The sequence below is a fragment of the Taurulus bubalis genome (genome assembly GCF_910589615.1).
Source record: "Taurulus bubalis genome assembly, chromosome: 8".
Taxonomy (NCBI): domain Eukaryota; kingdom Metazoa; phylum Chordata; class Actinopteri; order Perciformes; family Cottidae; genus Taurulus; species Taurulus bubalis.
The window spans coordinates 24,099,780-24,122,638 of NC_136596.1; the positions used below are offsets into that span (position 1 = coordinate 24,099,780).

Below are 22,859 nucleotides of genomic sequence, written 5' to 3' on the forward strand. Positions count from 1 at the left end.
TCAGCTGATCCAACCCGCTTTTTAAATGTTTTCTTAAGACTTTTTCTTTCAGTTCATTACAAACAGTCAAAATTACCACAATAAAAGTTTTGGAAAACGGTTTGATTTATGTAGATTTTAAACGATTCATGTATATGTGTAATCATGCAGAGCAGGCATGACATGATTCAAAACAATGGAAAAGCCATACAAATTGATTAGAAATGTGTGAGAACCCCGAGCAATACTGTAAAGAAGAGAACAATATGCAAACTAAAGTATGATTGGCATTTTAAATATTGGTCATGCTGCTAAAAGTAAAAATTGTTTTCAGAGCTTTAGGTTGTTAAATCAGTTGTGCATTGATCTTAAGGAGGTTAAATGCTCCAGCTGCTCAAAGTAATATCGGTTGGCACGTTAATATCATATTTCCAGAGCTTGTCGTGTGTTTTCATGCAAGCTAATGTTTTGCTAAGTAACTATAACTGCAGCTGTTAGATAAATGTCGCTCACAAGTCAAATGTTTAACATTTCTTTATGAAATGTAGAAACGGTGTTAAAAAAAACAACAACAAGCACAGGTCCTCATGCGTGGCCTTCTGCATCCCGACCTCTGACCTCTAAGCTGGCCTCTGGGTAAAAGTGAGGAACTGACCCAAACCAAATCATGTCCGAACCCTTTCATTTTGTGGTGAATGGTGCTTTGTTGCACACTCGGCATGAGTGGAGAACATTTACGATGTGCTCGGTGAACCGATGCGGTGCCCACAAAGCCATCCATCTGCTCTCTAATGACGGTCTTGGTTGATGATATCATCCCGTGGCCCGACAAACAGTAATTACGGACCTTTGGGGTGAAGAGCGATGAGCCGATGCTGCAGCTCAACCTCCCCCTCGCTCCAACGGTATATAAAGTGACTTGGAGGGGTTAAGTGTGCAGACATGTGAGGACACACACCAGAGTCTGCTTTAAAGGAACGGGCTGCTTTGAATCAGGAAGGAACCGGCGAGGGTCAGCTGCTGTTGGTGTGTGTCTCTTCATTCAGGTAAAGCTTCATGCTTTAGAGTTAAAACTGACTCCAGAACAGCTGAGAGGAGAATAGTTTCTGCTGGTGCCTGTGGCAGGGCTCTTTGAGCACTAGTTATAATCACAGGCCTATTTGTTGATAATTTGTGTTGTTGACTGTGCTACAGGGCTGGAGCCTTCTGGTGAGTTTTAGGTTGGGGTCACCAGACCTCACCAGATACATAATCATGGAATTAACATGATTTGCTGCTTCTCTTGATCTTTGTCTTGACAGTAAACTCAATATTGTGTTTTTTTTTTAGAAAAAACAAGATCTGTCACCACAAACTCTGGGAGGTTGTGAAAGGCATCCTTTACTGTTTTCTGATATTTTAGAGACTAAACGATTATATCCATCAACACATCAACAACACAACTGGTGGATAATGAAAATTAATTGTAGCCACAATTCCATATTGGTGAGATTTTCAGTATTTGATTGCAAATTCAGGAAAACCTTTTTTATCCGATAAATTAAAGCCTTGACATCATTTGTCTTGCGCCAGCATTTGTTATTATCACTTTTTTTTTTATTGCAGCAAAATGGGATTATAAAGTAGCCATACAGCAATGTCACGAATCATTGGACAGCATCAAATTAAATGCAAAAATGCGAATGCACAGGCGTCCAAAGGTATTTAGTACACGGAGATCCAACAAACAAGTGCAGAAGTGTCAGAAAAGTGTGCCAAGTTTTTTTTAATCAGTCATAGCTTTGCCTTGATTGAGTTTGGCGTTCTTTTTACTACGACCAAGCAGCTCTAATAAAAAACACACATTGCCAATATGGGTGTTGTTAACTTTATCTCACCTTTTATGTAACCCTAAATTACTCACCAATTAATTGGCGACGGTTTGCATTGTTACATAAACTCTGGAAACAACTGGTCCCTCGTGTACGGTTTGGCGTCCAGTTATCGCCGTTACCTTGTGCTGTGTGCCGGCTGGTTGGCGGAAAAGTGTTTGAATTGGCAGCTTTTCCTGCTTGAGCTCTTTTTCTAGATTTTATTTCTGCTCCATCAGGTGGTGAAGTTGATGATAGCGAGGGGAAATTTCTCACCGAGCTGTGTTTACACGGGTCCAGAGAACACTTTGTGTGTGAGGGATGTGACATTATTGCTGATAACACCGATGGCTTGGTGGCCCGATAAAGCCTAATCACCACATGAGCCCATATACTCTCTACCAGGACTTTCTCTGTTCACTTGATTTATTGCATGTTTGTCGAGTGGCCGTCACCCGTTTGGTTTTCTAATCTGCCGACGCCAACAAACACACGAGAGGACAGTCTGAACATTTTGAAGCAGGGAAAAACAGGCGGCTTTTCAACAGAGACCGATTTGAAAGGCTGAGCAGAGTAGAATCAAGTGTGTGCCTTTGGGATTGAAGTCCAGCAGACTGTGACTAAACCTCTTCCCATCCCGCTTTTCCCTCTTGAGTCTTCTGCCGCTGGCTCTCTTTTGCAAAACTCGTATTTAACATCACGGCAGAGGCCTTTTCGAGGCTGCAGACGACCCGCCTCTTCCCACCGACCCTTTATCTCCACAGCCACAAATAGGCCTTGGACTCCCAGTGCATGTGTGTCTGAGAGTGCGGTGACATCGGTCTGACCGGGCGGGCTGACATTTAAAAAGCAGATTCTGCATTGTTTTAATTGGAGAGCGGCCGCTTGGACCTTCATGCTCTCCGGAGCAAAAACAATAAGGACGGAAGTGCATGTGTAGTGTCCAGAGCGCCGGGTTATCATCGCAGCCGAGGACGTGAGGTGACAGGCCGAAGTTAAACAGCTCCTCTTCCTCACTGGTTATCTTATCTGTATGCTAAAACAAAGTGCAGCCAATGCTGTATTTCTGATGAGAATGTCAATATATGAGAGTTTCAAAAGTTTTTTTTAGCAAACACATAAGCCGAGAAAAGTCTTTTTTATAAATTCCCTTATCGGTTTTGTCCTGTAATAAAAGACACAAACTGTGGGACATTTTACGACTGGAAACTTCGTAAACTTGAATCTAACTAAATAACGATCACGCACAAAAAAAGAAGCACCAACAGTAATGATAACTGCTACTATTTCCACGATCGCCGTTGATATCTAAAAAGCACAAAGTTAAGTGAACGGAGTAAAATATTTTATTGGTCCATTTACTCAGTAGATGATTTGCAAACCTAAACACTCATACATTATTTGTTGATTTCTTGTGGTACATTGCTGTAATGATGGATCTTGGGTGCTCTAAACACTGTTATTTTTTTATTTCCCAATGCATGCGTGTATGTACACATACACGTGATAGCTTGCAACACAGCAGTACCCAAATGTAAACAAATTAAGAAGGCAAGTGCTTATTATGCTTAGCAAGCCCGTCTTTGCGTTTAATCCATGTGCTGCTGCCGTTAGTTCCTCCTAAACATTTCGTGACACGCCTCGCCTCTCCTTCCTTCATGAAAAATAAATGTGGAAGACGAGAGCTGCCTGCTTTCCTGCAACCAGAGGCGTTTTGGATGGAGACTCGCAGGGCTTATTGTTGGACGTTTATTCCCTTTTGAAACTATTGACCAGTGTAGGTTCAAGCAGCAACACTGCTCGAGAAAGCTTCAAGTAGTGTTTGGTGATATGACCCTACATCTAGATAATACAGATGTATGCTCTCTTTTTGTTTAACTTTCACTCAACCAACAAAGTCCCAGCAACTATGAAGAGTTTTGGCCAAGGTAGGGGCATTTAAATGAGCTTTTATTATCTCTGGTTGGGGTAAACCTTTGCTGCAAATCACTGGGAAGAACTACATTTTTGGTAATGTTTGCATTCATTTGATGAAGTTGTCCTAATTTGTCAGGTATTTAAGTTAGTGGAATAGCAAAAAACAGAACACGAAAAAAAGTGAACCTACTATGTCACTATATATATATATGTATGTATGTATATATATATATATATATATATATATATATATATATATAAAAAATGCACAAGGGCCGCAGCAACCATCATTGTCCACTCTTGGCACCATTAACCCCCTCTTGGCTCTGACCTGAGCTTCACTAACAATAGCAGCCTGCGATAAGGAGGGCAAGGTTCAGAGCTCCTGCAACTTTTACAAGGATTGTATGAAAGTAGCGAGAGCGCGAGAGAGAGAGAGCGAGAGAGAGAGCGAGAGAGAGAGAGAGAGAGAGAGAGAGAGAGAGAGAGAGAGAGAGAGAGAGAGAGAGAGAGAGAGAGAGAGAGAGAGAGAGAGAGAGAGAGAGAGAGAGAGAGAGAGAGAGAGAGAGAGAGAGAGAGAGAGAGAGAGAGGCAGAGGCAGACAGATGTGTATTTGTATCTGGGGAAAGTAGACTTTCTCATAAATGATCTACCTTACATTAATTGTGTGTTTCACACTTCTACAGAGCTTACCTGCACAAACACATGAACTCACTTGGCCACTGAGCAGTTTGGATGTCGTGCCTTGCCCACAGGCATCTCAGCAGCACACAGTGTGTAAGGAAAGAAGAGGCTGTCTGTGTGTCATTTATGCCGACTTTCCTGGCTTCGTAAGCAAGTTATCTGGAGTTTCTAACCCTTCAGCGACAGAAAGTTGACCATGCTGGCTGGCGGCATGCTGTGTGCCTCCACAGCAGCTGAATGTGTGGAAGTCTGCAGCTGCAGTATTTCCTCTGTCAGATTCCACTGCCTGTCCATATGCAGCAGCATACAAATCAACAAGGAATGCTCATTGCAGTTTCCGAAAAGGAATGGCGTGGGTTTGGCTGGATGCTGGATGCTGTGGCCTGATGGTATTTGCCGGTATTTTGAAGGAGGCAAGTCAATGGGATGTGCGAATACAGAACATTTCAGCTGGCAGCTGGCATTTCTGTTTTATTTTCTTCTTCACTGCCTCTTTTTATTATTTTATTTTCTCCACCCTTTCCTATTTCTTTTTTCCTCACCGGTGAGTCGTATCCTCTCTCTTTCTCTCTCACTCCTCCACAGTCCACTGCCCTCCTGAGGAGCTCTCTGCTCTCTGCTCTCTTCAGGCGTTTCTTCCTTCTCCGCCTGCTCCCCCCTTCAATCCCCAACTCCCTCACTGCTCCCAGGTAACCTGTGGGCATTACTCAGCACGCTCTGAGCCTCAGGACAGACAGACTGACTGACTCAGGCGCTTAACGCACCAGCTATCATTAGAGTCTCTGTTGGAAAAGGTGAGCGTTTCTTCACACAAAAATGAATGGGGTCTATTTATTCAGCCCCATGTCTGTATGTGGAGCTGCAGGGTGCACTGAAATGAATCGGTTCTCTCTGTGTGTGTCTGTGTGTGAGCACACAGGAGGGGAACATTACAGTTTGAGCTTTGTGGTTTTTATGCGCATGAAAGTTGTGTGTCAGGAATGGAAAAAGTTGGAAGCACGATGCGGTCGGAATGCTAACATACTTTTTTCCCAACCACATTGGCTTATTTGAAATATGAATATGTGTTGTCTGGTGACTGTGTGCTATACTTGTCTGTAGTTGTGTGTAATTGGCAGCTGGGTTTCCTCCTCCTTCCTCCCTGTGCTTTGTGCTAATGGTCTAACAGTGGGCCTTTGAGTGGACTTTGGGTGTTTAATTTGCACTTAGGCTTGTCCCCTCACCTACTGAACAATTTAATATACACATGCCTAAAGTCGATATAATAGGATTGTGCATCAATGTTCTTCAGTACTCTTGTACAGTAATTGTGTCTAGTATTTACAACTGTTGTGTATCAAAAACTTAGCACCAATGCTTGCCTAATAGTAGTTGATCAGATATTGCTTAATTTAAGTCATGATTTTAGTGTTTTATTTATGCAATGTTACTATGTAACTGTATATTTTGAGATGGGTTGAAACACACTTTTTTGTGTTGAAAGTATTTGGGACTTTATGTGTTTTTTTTTGTGGTAGTTTAAGTAAATATTTCTCTTATTCTCTTCCAGACCAACGTCCGCCAGAAGCCATGCTTATCTGGTCCCGTCATGGCCGTGCCAGTATGTCCATCTCCCTCCTCCGGTCCCAGCTGATGTTTGTTCTGGCCCTGGCTGTGCTTCTCTGCCCCTTGGGCCAAGTGACATGTCAGGGGGAAGGTCGGACGCAGTCCCCCACCCAGGTGCTCCAGGACCTGCTGTCCCGCTACGGAGACAACAGCACCATCTCGGTGCCCCAGCTGCGCTCGCTGCTGGCCCTCATCAGCCAGGGTCAGGGTGAAGGTGACAGCGACAGCAGCAACGTGGCCGAGTCACCTACGATAAACACACCTCCCAAATCCAACAGCTCCAAGGTGAGAAAAACACATTCTCTTATCTTGTGTTAGCACTTTGAGTTCAGGCACAAATTGAATCTATGCACGAGAACCCCCCACATTTTGGTAATACATTTTTTTTAAATGTTATATTTTAATGAGGAAACATGATTGAAAAATAGAATAACTTACTGTAGAATTAGCACGCAACTGTTTGAAACCCTCTTAATGATTCAAGCTAATTGGCTTGTAAAATCTCACATATTTTTTTAACCACATTGAGAAAACAGTTTCCAAATTGCTTTTAGAGACAAAATAAAGCCAAAGCAAGTCAATTCAACAACTGAAAGCCTGGCAGTGAGACAAACTCAGGTAAAATTGAAACACTGATATTAACAGTACAATTATAATAAGAATAAATAGTTAGTTTAGAGCCTCGACTTTGGGTCAGCCAGATGTGATGACCACTAGAGGTTCAATGCAAATGTACGACGACCTCTGCAGTCTCCACTGTTGTAAACTATGAGCTTGGTATACTTAAGTCTTTGACCATGAATCACAGCATTATTCGTTGGAGTCCAGCCGGCAGCTGTTGTCAAATTTCACTCCCCAAATCCCTTCATTTTCAAGCAATTAATTTTTCATATTAAAAAAAATGTATTACTGTTACTATCTATAGTATGCCACATGTCGTCTTCACAATCAAGAATTTCTGCCAGTATCTCCTGAACCGTGACGTGTGTTCTCATTGTTATGAGGAGGTGCAGTGTGTGCGCTGTGTCAATACTTTGCTTGGGCAGTGTCACTTGTTCCATAATTGAAGCTGTGTGTCCTTGTAGCGTCTATGACAGTGTCTTGCTCACACTGCTGTGTCCTACTGAGACACGTCTTGCTGTGTTTAAATACTTATAGAATAATAAATGAATAGATACGGTAGGGCTGTGCGGTATACCGGTTTCAAACTTCTGTACGGTATGAATTTTTCATATACCGTTGCTTAGCCGTAACAACTGTTGTCACTTCAGCAGGCAGCAACATTTATTTTTCACAGCTTAACGCTAAGGGCGTAGCGGTCGGAGTTACTTGTATTACGTTTATTGAGGCTGAGTCATGGTTTCTATCTTTATAACAACAATTAATAACCCACAACTAACACTCTTTAACAGGGTAAAACATTACGACACAACAGTTTGTGACACATAAACAATTTGTAACACTAATAATTGTACATTTATAAAATTACACCGCTGAACTGCATGCTGGGTAAAGCTCGCCCACTATCACAACAAGAAGAAATTCCGTCGCAGAAAGACACAGACCCTTCCGGTCTATCTCTTCCTGCTCACCATTCGCAACAGCTTTTCAGTTGGCCGGCGGTCTTTTTCGGCGTCAATGAATGAATGTTTTTACTTATTTAGGTTTTAAATACCGTGATACCGCCAGAATCTTACAAAATACTATGATATGAATTTTTGGCCATACTGCCAAGCCCTAAGATACGGTCTCTCTTGCTGGAGGATGCCGCGGCGGACACCGACACAGTGGGCTTAATGGAGATGATGTGCAGGTGCGGCACACTTTTGTAGTTGGGAGAAGTCCTCTCAAGATAAAGTTGAATGTTTCTTTGCCAAAAAGTCAGGCATATTTACTTTGTCTGGTTTCAGATGGGAGCATTGTGGGGTGATAGTCTTCCCTGCTGTGCTGAATATTACCACATATGTTTTGCTGTGTATCTTGCTATACCCTCTATGCACATTTCCCATTTTTGGCTATCCCATTTTGTACTTTGTTGAGTTAGCAAAAGCACCTGCTATGGTTAGTTGTTGATGTAATGTAGGCTTGTCCTTGGCTGGCTCATCTTTATAATCTGGACTAAACCTGAAATACTCCCAAAACGGGGGCAGCGGCATTCTTTATTTTATTTTACTGTCCTGAAGGCGTAACATTATCCCTATCACTCGTGTCCAATCTTTGTCAGCTCAGCTGCCTTTGCTCCACCAGTAGAGAGGAAGATTGACCTGATGTGGCATTCTGTGCACTTTAATATGTCTATTCAGTTAGTTGAAAGAATAGTGTTTGTATTTCTGATTGTATTGAAAGGTGTATACTGGGATTTCTAAAGGCCGTGGAACACCACCCCAGCCTAGTCGATACCTCAGAGCTCCCCTCAACACGCTGCAGCAGAAGGGGTAAATCCAGCTTTAGTCCTGCCTGGAAGAAGCAGGAGCCACCGGTGCCAGATAGCTGAAATATTTAGCATATTTCCCATGCTTAGTGTCGTGGATGATTGACTCGCTTGCTGATCTGCTTTTGAATAGATTTAACCTGAGTAATGATGGCAAAGTAATAAACTCTTCTGAGAAACGAGATGGAACAAAGAGGTGAAGGTCATGTAGTTCAGACGCTGGAATGTACAGGCAGCATTGTGTGTTGCTGTCTTTGCAAGGAGAAATATGAAAATACAAACAGGAAGCGCCTGTTATTGTCGAGGTGTGAGACCAGAAACTGTCACTGCTCTCCGCAGGCCTCTTGTCGGTAACATGTTCATTCACGTGTCGCCCGCATATGTTGCACACCTTTCACAGACGGCTACTCTGAACAATTTATGTTTCAATATTCTCGGCTGCCTCACTGATTCGTTTCGTAATGCTGAGAACGGGTTTATACAATAATTGACTGGAATATTTACTACATGTCTCCTGTGTCCCAATATAGGAAAGAAATAAATAAAATGGATACTGATTCTCTTGACCTTTTTCAGGTTTGATCTCTTAGATAGACAAATTTCAGAAGTTGACATTATCGTTTGTGGCCTTTTAATAGCTGTTAGGCTATATGTCAAAATCGACATGTTAGTAAACCTTTTAATGTGTTATCTATTTCAATCTTCTGGAAAATACCCTAAAATATGAAAGGATAGGTTGATAAAAGTAAAACGAGGAAGGTTTGTTAATTCCTCATTTTATGTTGATGGAAATGACCTAAATAGTATTCACTGTATTGAGGCACCTGAAGCAGATAACATGAATTAATAAAATAGTCAGGAACTGTTGTAAAGCCTAAAGCGGCGTGTTTATATGTCTTCTTTTTGTCCAACCAACAGTCCAAAATCAAAAGATATTCCACATATACGAGATAAACAGCAAATTATTACATTTGAGAAACTCGAACTAGAGTTGTTTTTTTTTGCTTGAGATATGACTTAAATGATTATTTTCTAAATACTCCAATCTACTTTTTAAAGCTTAATCTAATTCAAATGAAAGATTACTCAAATGTGAGCCTGCACATAAAGCACCCATACCTGTCACTGAATACATACCTGGCTAATTTAATTGTTTCAAGTATAATGGGAACTTCTGTTGGCCAACTGCCTGTTTTCATCTCCACAGTGCCTGCCTGCAGACACGCTGGCGGTTTACAGCATCAGCGAGCAGTCGCGGCTGGACGAGCAGGGTTTACGGGAGCTGTGCCCCACCATGCTGCAGCAGTTGGATGCTGGCACCTGCAGGGCGCAAAAAGAGGAAGAGTTGAGCGTTGAACCCTCACCCAGGCCCACAGGCGCCGAAGGTGAGCACAGATCTGTTACTGATCATTAATATAAAATGTTTAATGCTATTTGTCTATCTTGAGAACACTTAATTTCCTGTAATGAGGTTTAAAGGATACGTCTGGTGACATTTTATTTGATTGAAATCAACAAATCCAATGAAAAGACCAAAGCCAACCAATGAGATGATCCTACTAGAATTATTGTTTGTGTAGCCAAAGCGTGATCGAGCTTATTCCAAAAAGTGTCCATCATTAATTTATTAAAAACACATCGATGAGCCACACTGTCACACTTATCTCCTGCTGCCGTAAATATTCATTAGTGAGGCAGCTTCCTTCTCATCTCTTGTGATAAAATGACAAAGTTTATGAGCGAGTTTTTACATTTTCCTGGAAATGGGAGTTTACTTGGTTGCCGTTAGAGAGGATGTGGGCAAAACTGCAACTATGAATTGTGCAGTTTGCTGGAGGTTTGAAGGAAAGGGCAGATAAAATGTGACAATGAACTTTAGTCTTTGTTGCTATTTGATTATCACTTATAAGTACAAGAATTTGTGTCGGGGCAAGTAAATGTCCTTCAGGCAAGTAGATTTCTAAAAGAAGTTAGGGTGGGGAAGTTAAAGAGATGAACTAAGATATTGTTATTTTTAATCTTTTCATGGGATTTGTTAACAAGTTTCCGCAGATTTATCCTCTAACTGTCTATATTGTATGTCAGAGCAGCATTGAGTGTTGTGTACTTTTTGATATATTGATGTCATTTATGTTTTCTGTTAGTTAAACTTTGCTCTTGGCTGTTTTTTTTGTTGTTCTTTATCCTTCTAATGTATCTTTAAACTGCTTTCCTCCTTAGAGTGAATACATCGTCATTTCTGTCAAGGATTAACCATTACAAGTTGTTTTACCCAATCTTCCTTATTTGTCATCCTAATGCAAAGAGACCTTGGAAAAACATTCCTTCATCTGAGCTCCAAATGTGTGTTTTGTTGCCTAGAGACGTGATGTCCCCGAAGGAGATGAAAGACAAAAAAAGCACGCTCAGTTAGCCAAGGCTCAGATTGTGTTTCTCAGTTTGGCTTAAAAAACTAACACAATCCCCAATCCTGCCTCAGTCAGCATATCCGGGATGTAGCAGGGATCGTGTGCAGGTAAAGACAGTCCCAAAGCATCCCAGCAACAAGCGGCTCTTCTTTGCTTGGCTGCTGACTCACTGTAACTCCATGCAGACTGCCGACCTGGAAGTCCTTTTGGCATCATCCGTCCAACTTAAGCTTTGAGTTCTTATTGAGTGGAAGCCAAACTGGCGTTGCAGTATGTGGCTGGTATAAAAAGCTGGCTGGAGACAGACTTGGTCGACGTGTCGCGTGATGTTCTGCACTCGAGGCTGTAGTAATGTTGTTCGTACTTAATAAGTTTCCACAAAAAGAAAAAGAATCTGAATCTGAATGTGTGGCTTCACACATTTCAGTCCTTACTTTCAACCCAGTTTATCTCATCCATTGACAGGTGGATGAGAAATGGTTTAAAGAGCCCAGAGCTCTGGCTCTATCTCTCCCTCTCCACTGGCAAATTTGTTTTCTCTTATCATTCACTCATATGCCCTTCGCTCGCCTCACACTTGCCCTTGTAGACAGTTTATTTTGGTTTGAGAGCTGTTTTTCTTTGCAAGGGCTGTGAAGATTTGCCAGCAGCAGGGAGGGCGGATGCCATGGAAATTCATCTCTACTGCAAATCTTATTGACTTATAAATCCTGATCTTTTCTAATTAGATTTACTATCAAAAGACATCACTGTTTAAGTTGAAGTCAGACCTCCAAACCCCTTTTTTTTCAACAGTTTTAAAGATATAGATGCAGATGTAGTGTTCTCTTCTCTTAAAGATAGGACAGGCAATTTATTTTAGAAGCATTTTTGTTATTTTGTTGAAATTGTCTTGACAGCAATCAATAAATCATTAAATCAAATGCTCCGACTAAAAACAGAATAGAATCTGTGTCTGTCGCAGGACAGTAATAGTCTGCCTACCCAACTCAACCCTGCAGCAGGAGTCAGGCAGTGCACTCATGTGATTTGGGATCTACTACTACTACTACTCCTCCCTATGCTTCACAAGATATCTTCAGGATCTGTTTTCACTGCTATGCAGATGACACACAGCTCTATGTCTCTACTTCACTTAATTATACAAGGCCAGTCGACAATCTTGTAAATTGTATTTCAAATATTAGTTATTGAATGAATTCCTTCATTGAATTCGGTCAAAATTGAAATTTTGGTCATCCACTCACAGACAGAATTAGGGAGTCTAACAAAGAGGTTTCGGGCATTTTTTTAAATTTCAAGCACACAGCAGTTTGAAATACCTGAGATGCTTAAATTGTAGCTTCATTTCATGAATATATCTGCCTCTGCTTTCCACCAACCCTTGTAATCCAGTTTTTGTTTCATTTTTCAGCATGGAGAAGTTATCTCACAGCTTTGGATGGATCATAAATCTCAATTTAACCTTTCTTTCCCTTTTTAACTTTACAGGTGCTGCAGCCTCTGACAAAAAAGGCAAAAAAAACTTCAACAAATGTCAAAAAAACTTGTTTTCTTTCTCCAGGTGCCAGTTAAAGCCGTGTTGCTAACCTTTTTTGACCAGGGACCCTTAAAAGCAAAGACAAAGTCTACTTGTGATCCATAGTTTATTTTACAGTATTATACAGTATTTTATAACCAAAATGAAAATGAGAGAAAAGTCAGATTATGCTACATAAATAATGTATATTTTTCTATCTAGTTGATCATTTCACCACTTGTCCCAAAGCATAGGCTCCAAAGGCACTTCTGCTACTTTGACCACCTCAACAGACATGAAAATATGTTTTTAACCAACAGAGCTGAGTCAGTGAAATTAACATCCAACATCACGCATCTATTTGTTTCACTGAAATGCAAGAAAGTGCTACAATACATTTGTTTGCATTTTAGTTCAGCTGATGCAGATAAAATGCTGCAAGAGCACAGTTGATTTTAGGTAGCAGAATTTAGCATTGCATTTATTTGATCACAACATGACTGTATTGAACGAATAGATGTTTGATTGATGATGCGGCGCTCAAGCTGCTTTCACAGCTGAAGTACCTCACAATATTATATAGTTATATAATAGTTCTGTTTTTAACGTTCCACCTTCCTCTTCCATCCAACCTTGCCGTCACTCAAACCTCCAGTGTGGGGCTTTTCTTTCCTGAGCGTGACAGTGATCAATACCTTCTCCCTCACCGGAGTCTTCATCACTCCCCTGATGAACACGCGCTATATGAAATACGCGCTCACCTTTTTCATCGCTCTTGCCATCGGCACGCTGTACTCCACTGCCATCCTGCAGCTCCTGCCAGAGGTTTGCCATCCATCCATATTTCTATCTACAGCTTTCATTTTTTCATCTTTGCTCACAAACCCTTTTTTATGCTTTATAAAAAAACACAAAAAACAAAGTTTCTTTAGTTTGCTGTAGTGCCACATGGTGTTTTATAAAAGTAGTGCACCATTAGCCAAGGGCTCTTTTGTCTGTCCTATCTTTTGCTTCTCCTTCCTGCCTTTGTGTTTTCTCTGTGGTTTTCTCGGGCTCTAATAAGCACTCTGGAAGACTATTTGGTTTCACTCTACCTTCACTGCATCACCGATCGTCTGGCAGCGGTTTTCTGTTTGCGTGCTTCAATTTATGAAGTGTTCTTCATAGTCAAAAAAGAAAGCTAAACAGACTTGAAAATAGTGTTTTCACTCACTCTGTCGTTTTGGCTCCGTGATTTATACATTTCCGTTTGTGTAAGACAATCCTGGAGAAATGGGGCGCAGCGTCCTTCAAATTGAAATGTGACAACCTTGTTGGCAATGCTCCTGCTGCTGTTGAGCTATTTGAAGTTAATTTGCCCCCTTTCTTGTCTGTAGTAATAGCTAGTGGGTACCTTGGGGCTAGGACAGTGACACAGATGCACCTGAGTGGACTTGGACAAAAGCATATGTGTTGGTGTGCAAAAGTAAACTGTAATTTTACCCTAATTACTTCCCCTCTCTATTGAAACGCATGGGGTTCGAGGACTGCTTCACAGGACAACAAATGATTTTCTTCCAATACAAACGACTTCTGTTGACCTGTTCTGAATCAATGGACAAATAAGCTTGTTGTCTCTGGTGTCTTTTGAAATGACTTTTTCTTCTTCTCAGGTTGATTTCATTCAATTCTGACCTTTCCTTTTCAGGGAGATAACTGGTTGGTGCTTCTCATTCCTTACCTTTGTGATTAATGTGATAAAATCATTTCTCAACTAACTACTTCTGTCTTATTTATTTTTTTCTTCTTTTTTCTCTCCTTACCGCCCCTTCTGTCCTCTGCCTCCTCTTGTTGATCAGTGTGGGGTTATGGGATCCTATCGGTGACACTGATCTCGCTGTGTTCGCTGGTCGGAGCGTGCGTGGTGCCCTTCATGAAGAAAACCTTTTACAAGCGGTTGCTGCTCTACTTCATAGCCCTGGCCATTGGCACGCTCTACTCCAACGCCCTGTTTCAGCTCATCCCAGAGGTAGTGTTGATGCTGATGTGACTCTCTTAGTTGCAGTGCGAGGTTGCTACGCAGTTTCCAGGAAGAGACTGAGACGGATGAGTACCCTGTAAATTAAGAAGGGCTAATATACGCTAAGTCACATCTAGAGGAGGCTTATCTTCCGTAACCAGTGTGGCTTTAAAATCACAGCACAGCTCAAGCCCTTTGTCTCTTTTCTGTGGACTGGTGAATCGGTGTAAAGAACTGATTACGTGGCGTTAGCGATGCGCTTTCCTACACTGTGACATGAGTGTGCGCATGAAGCATGACGTTTACACATTCAGCGACCTCGCCACCCTGCTTTCATGCTACAGTTACAGAACGTAGACAAGTGACACGTGAACTGCTGGGGTCTGTTTGTTACTTTTAGCCAGACTTTAGTGGGGTTGGTTAGTGATACAAGCTGCCTACATATAGGTCACCTGCTTCTAGATCAGCCAGTAGCAAAACTTTATTTCAATAGCTGGGGTTTCAACCAGTAGACGGTGTCTACTATGCATATTTATAATACAAATGTAAAATACTTTGCACTGAAATGGCAGGAGTAGGACCTGGATCATCAAAACACCAATACATACACATTGTTTTTTAGCTGAACAGAGGGGTTCTGGGGCTTTAGTTACTCTTTAAACTACAGATTGTTGTGCACTAATTGGCAACCATCTTACCACCAGTTACAATCTGCATTTACTAAATTAAGCAACGAGCAAACTCTTCACTATAATGAGAATAAAACAAGGTTAAAATGTTGAAATGGAAAATGCATAGTAATCCTTGTCACTGCAAATTAGGGTTATTTTAGTCCAATTTCTACAGGAGACATTGACCTTGAGATGTACTTGTGTAATAGTTACCCTCATTAATCGATTCAGGTTTCTCATTTAGATTAAGTTTAGCAAGTGGGGTTACTGAAAGAGGCCGATGCTATGTTCACACTACGAGAGACTAAAGCAACAAAACGGCCGAGCGTGGTTAGCTACTTTGTCGGCAAGTCGGTGTTGAAGCTGAGGCGCTTCTTGACGTAGTTATGTTCTCATATAACTTTTGATGTAACCGAACAGAAAACATCATTGGAGAGCTGAAAATGTTGAGACCAGCTGAACTTTGATTTATAGCGCTGCAGCTTGGTGTTGCTAGCTTCTATTGAAAATGACCCGGAAAATGTTGCTTTGTCTCTTGTAGCGTGAACACAACATGAGGCGCATGTCCACAGACTGACTGAAGATCAAAGTCGGAGCTTGTTTTCCGTAACCCACAAACATGATAAATTGTTTATCATGTTTTTAAACGCTGTCTAGACGGTGCCCACACCCGTCATGGCCAGGTGTACAGCTGCTGTCTAATTCATTGCATCAGTTCACCTGAGATGAATGGTAAAGAAGAAAAAAAAATAAGCATTTGTCAGAGCTAAAGTGGTTTGATTTATGGGAGGCTTGTGTCTATTGAAGGGGAGATGATTACATACATAATTCAACCTGTCTCAGATTGGAGGCTGCTGTGAAATATCTCTGCAATATCTTTAAAAGGACGTCGGCTCCAGTTGATGTTCTCGTTCACTTGTCCATCAGCCGACCGCGACAGTGAATATAAATGTGGGAAATTGTTCCTTTTCTTCACTCTTGGCCAGAAATGAAACTTCACTTAGAGTTCAAAACAAAGCAATTCACCAACCTCTCAAAAACCTGCTACATTTCATTTAGTCAGTTGTTTAAAATAAAACCTCATTTCAAAAATACCCACGTCAAGTGAAATAATGTGATAACAGCTACTAAAAGTACTCCTCACAACCTCACACCAGCTTCTCTTTCTGCAATGGTAGGCCTTTGGTTTTGACCCCATGGTGGATTTCTACGTGTCCAAATCTGCGGTGGTGTTTGCAGGCTTTTACCTCTTCTTCTTCACCGAAAAAGTCCTCAGAGTGCTTCTCAAACAGAAAAACAGGGTGAGTACACGATATATGTGTTGTTTTATTGTTAGATACAGGTGGTGGGGGGAAATGGCAAAGATGAAACTAAAAAGGTGGTGGTTAAAACCAAACTGAATCTGCAACAGTCACATTCATTTATCCTTAAAACCACCATTTATGCAAATTAGGTATTAAATCAGTTAATGTATGAATTAGAAATGGGTTTTATGGCATTTTGTTTTATATAAAAAAGTCTTTCCTATGACAAAATGTCTTCAAATGTAATGGTAATGGTGGTAGTCTACTAGTTTAAGCTTTTTTATTATTGTTATCTCTACACATCGTTTTTTTTAAAGATGCTTTAAAAGCATCAAGACAAATGTTGTTTTCAATTGAGTCTGTGAGAGTTATAAGACAAGAAATACTTCACAAAAACTGCCATTATTTGATATATAGAGAGCTACAAGAAACTGCGCTTTAAGCTGAAGTAGACCAGCAAGGCCAGCCTCAGAGCTGGTATTTATGGCGGGTTTAAGAAGCTTGTATCCGAGGTCGACGCACAAAGACACAACACGGTATGACGAGCATGAAACCAGGACCCCGAAGCAAAGGACAAACTTCTGTTGTCTCCTTTAATCAACAAGAGTTGACTCTTAACCCACAGGTTTTACAGATAAAGGAACATTCATGCAACACCAGACCTTTCTTCTTTTTTTTTATTGGATCTGGCAAACGCTGTGCAACTCGGTTGAAGAAGAACATGTTTTCCTAATCCAGTAAATGTTGCTCGTAAAATATTCAAATTAGTGTTTACTGCAAAACTGTTTTCCAATGAAGTCTTCAATATTTCATTTTGAGGGGTTTTAATTACAATTTGCTTTTGAGCATGGAAACATTTTGGACAACCATTTTGTAAAACAATTCTAAAAACAGATTGCATCATTACATTGATATCATTTCTTTAGTGGGTCTTTTTTTAGATGTCTAAAACTTTTTCACAGTAGTGCTTTGCCTTGCTCCATATACTGTCGTAGTACACTGACTATGGAGAAGTACCTCATACTATCCCCGCTTCAAAACATCCAAACTATCCATTGTACATACCAAGCCGTGTTGTCACATTGTACATTTAGACGTTTTCTCAGATTATCTCTTGCTCTGAGCTCCACCGTGATGCACAGCCTTAATGGTTTGATCTGTGGCAGGTTTAAAACCAGTTGGACCACATAAGGCGTCGGGGGCCAGAGGCACCAGTGGTTCAAGTTCAGTGCCTCCAGGAGCTTACTTATCGGGGGTGGATCTGAACATTATGTAACACGGTTTCCTAATGTACACTGTCCTCTACACACACGCACACGCACGCACGCACACACACACACACACACACACACACACACACACACACACACACACACACACACACACACACACACACACACACACACACACACACACACACTGTAGTAGACTGATAAATGCGCCACGTGTTCTCACGTGTCCTCTTACCTTTGTTCAGCTCTGAGGCACCAGGCAAGGATACCTTCTGTTACCTTTGACCTGCTTGTGTTTCAGTTCAGACACATTAGTGCACGAACAACTGAACCATCAATTATGTCATTGTGTGTCACCATAAACCAAAAGTCTGTAGCGTATTAAATGTTTGGTACTTTGGGTTATGGATCATGATTCCGGTCGCCGGTGTGTTGCCTCTCTGGGACTTGATTTGTACGGTTGAAGATCTTCCAGATTGCCACTGGATTTATTTCCTTTTCCTTTTATGATTATTTAGTTTCATATGACTTTTCTAATTGTTTATATGTTTTTTTATGTACAGTGCAATACAACAAATTAATTGTTTAAAAATTGTAATCACTTAAGTTATTTTAATGTTTAAATCAAAGCTGGTGATCAGTGATGAGTCTTTTCAGGCTTTTGGGCCCCCTTGCATATTTTATTATTATTTATTCTGTTTTGTTAAATGCTCCTTTTTATGCGCTACTAAACAAAAGAAAAACATGACAGATTAATCAAACAACTATATAGATTTAAAGGTATTGGATATAATCATTACATGCAACTGTAATCAGACCAACATTAGGTTTACTGGCTGCGACATTTTATGTTTGCTTTTGTGTTTGTTTTCTCCTTGAATCCATGCTGAACTAACTTTTCGTTTTTAGGTTTTGACTTTCTTTCACGGCTACATTTCCTTTCCCCCCCCTTTATGTGTTGGAGTATTGTTTTTAGGGCTGTGATATTATCTGATTAGTCGGCCATGTAAAATGCAGTTTGAACAGGTTCAGTGTGCCTTTTCTTTTTGGGCTTCTTTGCCACTTGGAAACGTTCCTTCTCTACCTATTTGCATGAGAGCAGCAGTAGTGTGCGTGTCAGTTGTTCTGACATACAGATCCATAAGTCACTTTGGGGAACACACAGCAGCGTTTCAAACTTGCAGATTTTCCTCCAAATTAAATTGTGAAACCAGCTTTAGTGAAATTATAAGCTACAGATGTTCAGAGTTTTCCAGTGAGGCTGATTTCATTCACAAAAAGCAGCTGTGAATGTACAGTAAAGGGTTTGATTTCAGGACAGTTGCTCCACCTTGTGGTTACGGTGCTTTGGGTCATGTGGTCCAGCCAATATAATGAATAACTAACACATCAACCTGCTAATTGCAAACAGCTCTTTGACCCATATCTGCTCATACAATGCTGCCGTCAGCTTTTTAGTTTTACTGCCCCCAAAAAGGACAATTAACAGCTCCATATCTGTCGGTGTCAACTTTTAAATGTTTTAAAGGGTACGTGTGAGGAAAGCTTATAATCAATGTCTTTCATGAACATTTCAATAAAAAGTCACACAGAATATCAGACAAACCATTTCTGTGAGTGTTAACATGAGAACAGCTAATTGTTCATGTTCATCTATTTAAAAAAATAATATTTAGACTTGACCTATTATCTATTAAAACTGTTATTCATGGTATTTTTCTTAAATTAGTTTTGCTTTAGGCTAATTCAGTACACATGGAAAAGGTCAAATACATTTTAAAAAAACCTATAAATAAACCGTAACAAACAAACACACAACATAGTAAACACCTTTTTAAAATAATTAACCTAATATAGAATAAGGAAATTAAGTAAAAGTTAAAAACAAATTACTGACATGTTTTAGTTACACAACTGGGAATTAAGAAATGGAGCACTTGTTATTTATTAATTATTATTATTATTAATTTTACAATCGCTTTATATCATTGCAGATCAAAAAGGTCAAATATTTGTTTTAATCATTAATAAACTGAAGGCTACAACATACAAAGTGAGAGCATAACTGCCTCTCTGTTCTTCTCTCATCGAGTTACAAAAAAATCAAGGTTATTTGTAATTCTTTTGTCCGGAAGGAAATATCCAGCAATAGATATTTCATGTATATTATTTATGACTATTATATTCAGTATTGATCGTGATCGTCTGCTTCCTCTCAGGGCCACGGTCACAGCCATTTGCCCAGCAAGGATCGTTACTCGACACCCGACGGGGGCGTGGAGGAGGGCGAGAAGGAGAAGCTGCAGCAGAACGGAGAAGCCAGCAGTCTGGCTCTGGGGAAGGTGGACGAGGGGGAGGGCGAGCTGATGCTCAGTCCTGCGCAGACACCGCCGGTAAAGTTATCATTGTGGTTATTGTTTCATGATTGTTTTTTTTGGGGGGAGGTGGGGGGCTGAATTCTCTGCATTTTTATTTTCTGGAAATTTCATCGAGGAATAAAACTATCATAAAGGCACACAAAAGGTGACATTATTATTATTGTCATCATTGTAATTATTATTTGTATAATAATTGTTATCATTTTGACATAAATCTTTAAAAAAGATATGATAAAAGTGGTTCATCCATAGAATTTAAAAGGTTTAATTGTATGTTAATGTATGATTGTTCAAGAAAATCTATTCTATGGTCATTTAAGACGGTGGAACCCCTCAAAGAGGATTAATGTAAGATGATTAATTGGACAAGAAAGAAGGATAAATGTTAAGATACTGAGATAAAAAAAACTATATCATAGTTTTACCTCTTCTGGACCTCTCCTCTGGTCAAACTGATCACATTTCATCAGCGTATTAAATTTGCTGATGGAACAGCACAAATGTTTGGGACCACTGATTCTGCTTATTTCTGCAAAAATCATATAAATAAATTATAAACAGTACTTCCAGTACATTTAAAGCCTCTCAAAATGATTACAAATTAACACAGTTTAGTTTTCTTTAAGACTAACTGCCATTTCTTGTCTTGTCACCCAGAAAAAGAACATGTACTGTACAGAGCAAACAAACGCAGTGAGCATCTCTTCCCACCTCTGCAGAAGTTTGAGGTCGATGTTAGTTTAGAGACAAAATATTATGTTAATCTCAACATTCTTTTTTTGATTCCTAAATCAATACAAGATGGATTAAGCGCCGTGACGCCATCGGCACAGACTGCTTTTTTTCAATTTTCCAGAACATTTTTCTAGACGTCATAATGACAAACGTCGGGTCGAGTGGTTTTCATAAAATCAAACAGCCGTGAGCTCAGTCTGTAAATCTACCTTAACATTTTGGCTCTGCACACGTACTAACCTCTAGCGGGTGTCCCCTCGCTCCCTTCATCATCCCAGGACTCCCAGAGCCCCGACAGCGGGGGGCGGACCGCCGGCGGCTGCTATTGGCTGAAGGGGGCGACGTACTCCGACATCGGCACGCTGGCCTGGATGATCACGTTGAGCGACGGCCTGCACAACTTCATCGACGGCTTGGCCATCGGCGCCTCCTTCACTTCCTCCGTCTTCCAGGGCATCAGCACCTCCGTGGCCATCCTGTGCGAGGAGTTCCCGCACGAGCTCGGTGAGTTCAGCAGCCGATATCTCCGAAAGGCTGCTGAAAACCAACTTAATTTCCTCCTCTTAATATTCTCCCTTCTGCTTCCAGGAGACTTTGTGATCCTGCTGAACGCTGGCATGAGCATACAGCAGGCCCTGTTCTTTAACTTCCTGTCGGCGTGCTGCTGTTACCTGGGCATGGGCTTTGGCATCCTGGCCGGCAACAGCTTCTCCCCCAACTGGATCTTCGCCCTGGCCGGGGGAATGTTCCTCTACATCGCTCTGGCAGACATGGTCAGTGTCTAGGGGGGCTTCAGTTAGATTGAATGTGTGTAACTAATAACTTAAAGACACTCTCCAGCGCACCTCAGTAAAGTAGTAACATCCGAGTCTTAGGTGAGAAGGAGCTGAGAATCTGTGTGCCGACTAATTTAACTTTTCTCTGACGTTTAAAAAGTTCTTAATTTCTCCGTTGTTTTTTTTTGGTGCTTCTCAGTTCCCAGAGATGAACGAAGTGAGTCGGGAGGAAGAGGACGCCGGCGGCAGCAGCTTCGTCCTCATCTTTGCCATCCAGAACGCCGGCCTGCTGACGGGCTTCGCCATCATGCTGCTCCTCACCATCTACTCTGGACAGATCCAGCTCGGCTAGCGCCGGACACGCCGGCTTCAGGCCAGTGTGGAATTCAAACTGAGATGTTTGTGTGCCGGTTTAAACTGACGCCCAAGAGGAGGGAACCGTTTTTTCTTCTTCTTCTCCTCTTTAGCTTCCTCCCATCCTCGTTTTCGTAGGTGAGTTTGGCTGCTGTGCGGCAGGTACGCACACACCTCCTCGATCAAAAAACATTTGAGTAGCCGCTCATGTGAAGTTCCCTACATGCAGTAGATCCCGTGCCGAGCGGCAACCAGCCTTTCCCCCCCGACAGCTGCGCCCTCTGACGGTCTAGAAATATCACCTGAAGCAGCGCTTGGCCTGCAGAGACGAGTTAAAAACTTTCAAAACTTTTTCTCTATTCTCCACACTGCTGATTGGCCATTTTGGCTTCTTTTTTTTCCTTTCCTTTTCCTTCAGTGGATATCATTGAGCCTCAAGTGAGATTCCCTAGATACAGAGTATTTATATCACTAATCCTCTGTGCCCGCAGCACTTCCTCAGGAGGTGGGAAAAGCACAATCAGGTAACAGCAGCTATAATATTGACATCCTTCCTCTCCAGACTTTAACCTCCTGCCCTTTTCCTTTCCTTCATTACATACCAAAAAACTAATCGTTACGAACCTGAACTGGAATTTTAATTAACTTCAAACTGACTTCCAGCTGGACTTAATTGTTTGTGTGCCGATGTTGTATTTTTTTTATACGTGATAGACATGAACTCTGACTTATGAAGACCAAATGTGGGCAGACCATTGAGAATGGTGAAGGGCTACCAGCGACGTTCGGAGAGGGCGCAATTTGTTTCTCTTCGTCTTCCAGTCAGAAATCCCTCAAGCAGCCTGGATCAGACATAAAGGCCAGGGTTTGATTTTTGTAGTTTCATGCAGATCAAAACCCTGCGTCCACAATCCTCCATGTAGTTTACCATCTGTGCCCTTCATTGATTTATCACTGAAGAGTTTTTTTATTCCTCGTATCCTTGAGCTCAAAATCCAAATCGCTGGTCTCCGCACA

General features: G+C 41.2%; 1 protein-coding gene across 1 annotated transcript; it reads left to right on the forward strand.

The window, feature by feature from the left end:
• Positions 1-5,999: 5,999 nt before the first annotated feature.
• slc39a14 (solute carrier family 39 member 14) lies at positions 6,000-21,840 on the forward strand (the record flags this gene model as incomplete). The annotated part of the gene is made up of 8 exons (XM_079221849.1): positions 6,000-6,320; positions 9,674-9,851; positions 14,232-14,401; positions 16,242-16,364; positions 19,819-19,992; positions 20,991-21,216; positions 21,301-21,485; positions 21,688-21,840. 8 exons carry the CDS (start codon positions 6,000-6,002, stop codon positions 21,838-21,840), a joined length of 1,530 nt encoding a protein of 509 aa, XP_079077975.1.
• Positions 21,841-22,859: the final 1,019 nt, after the last annotated feature.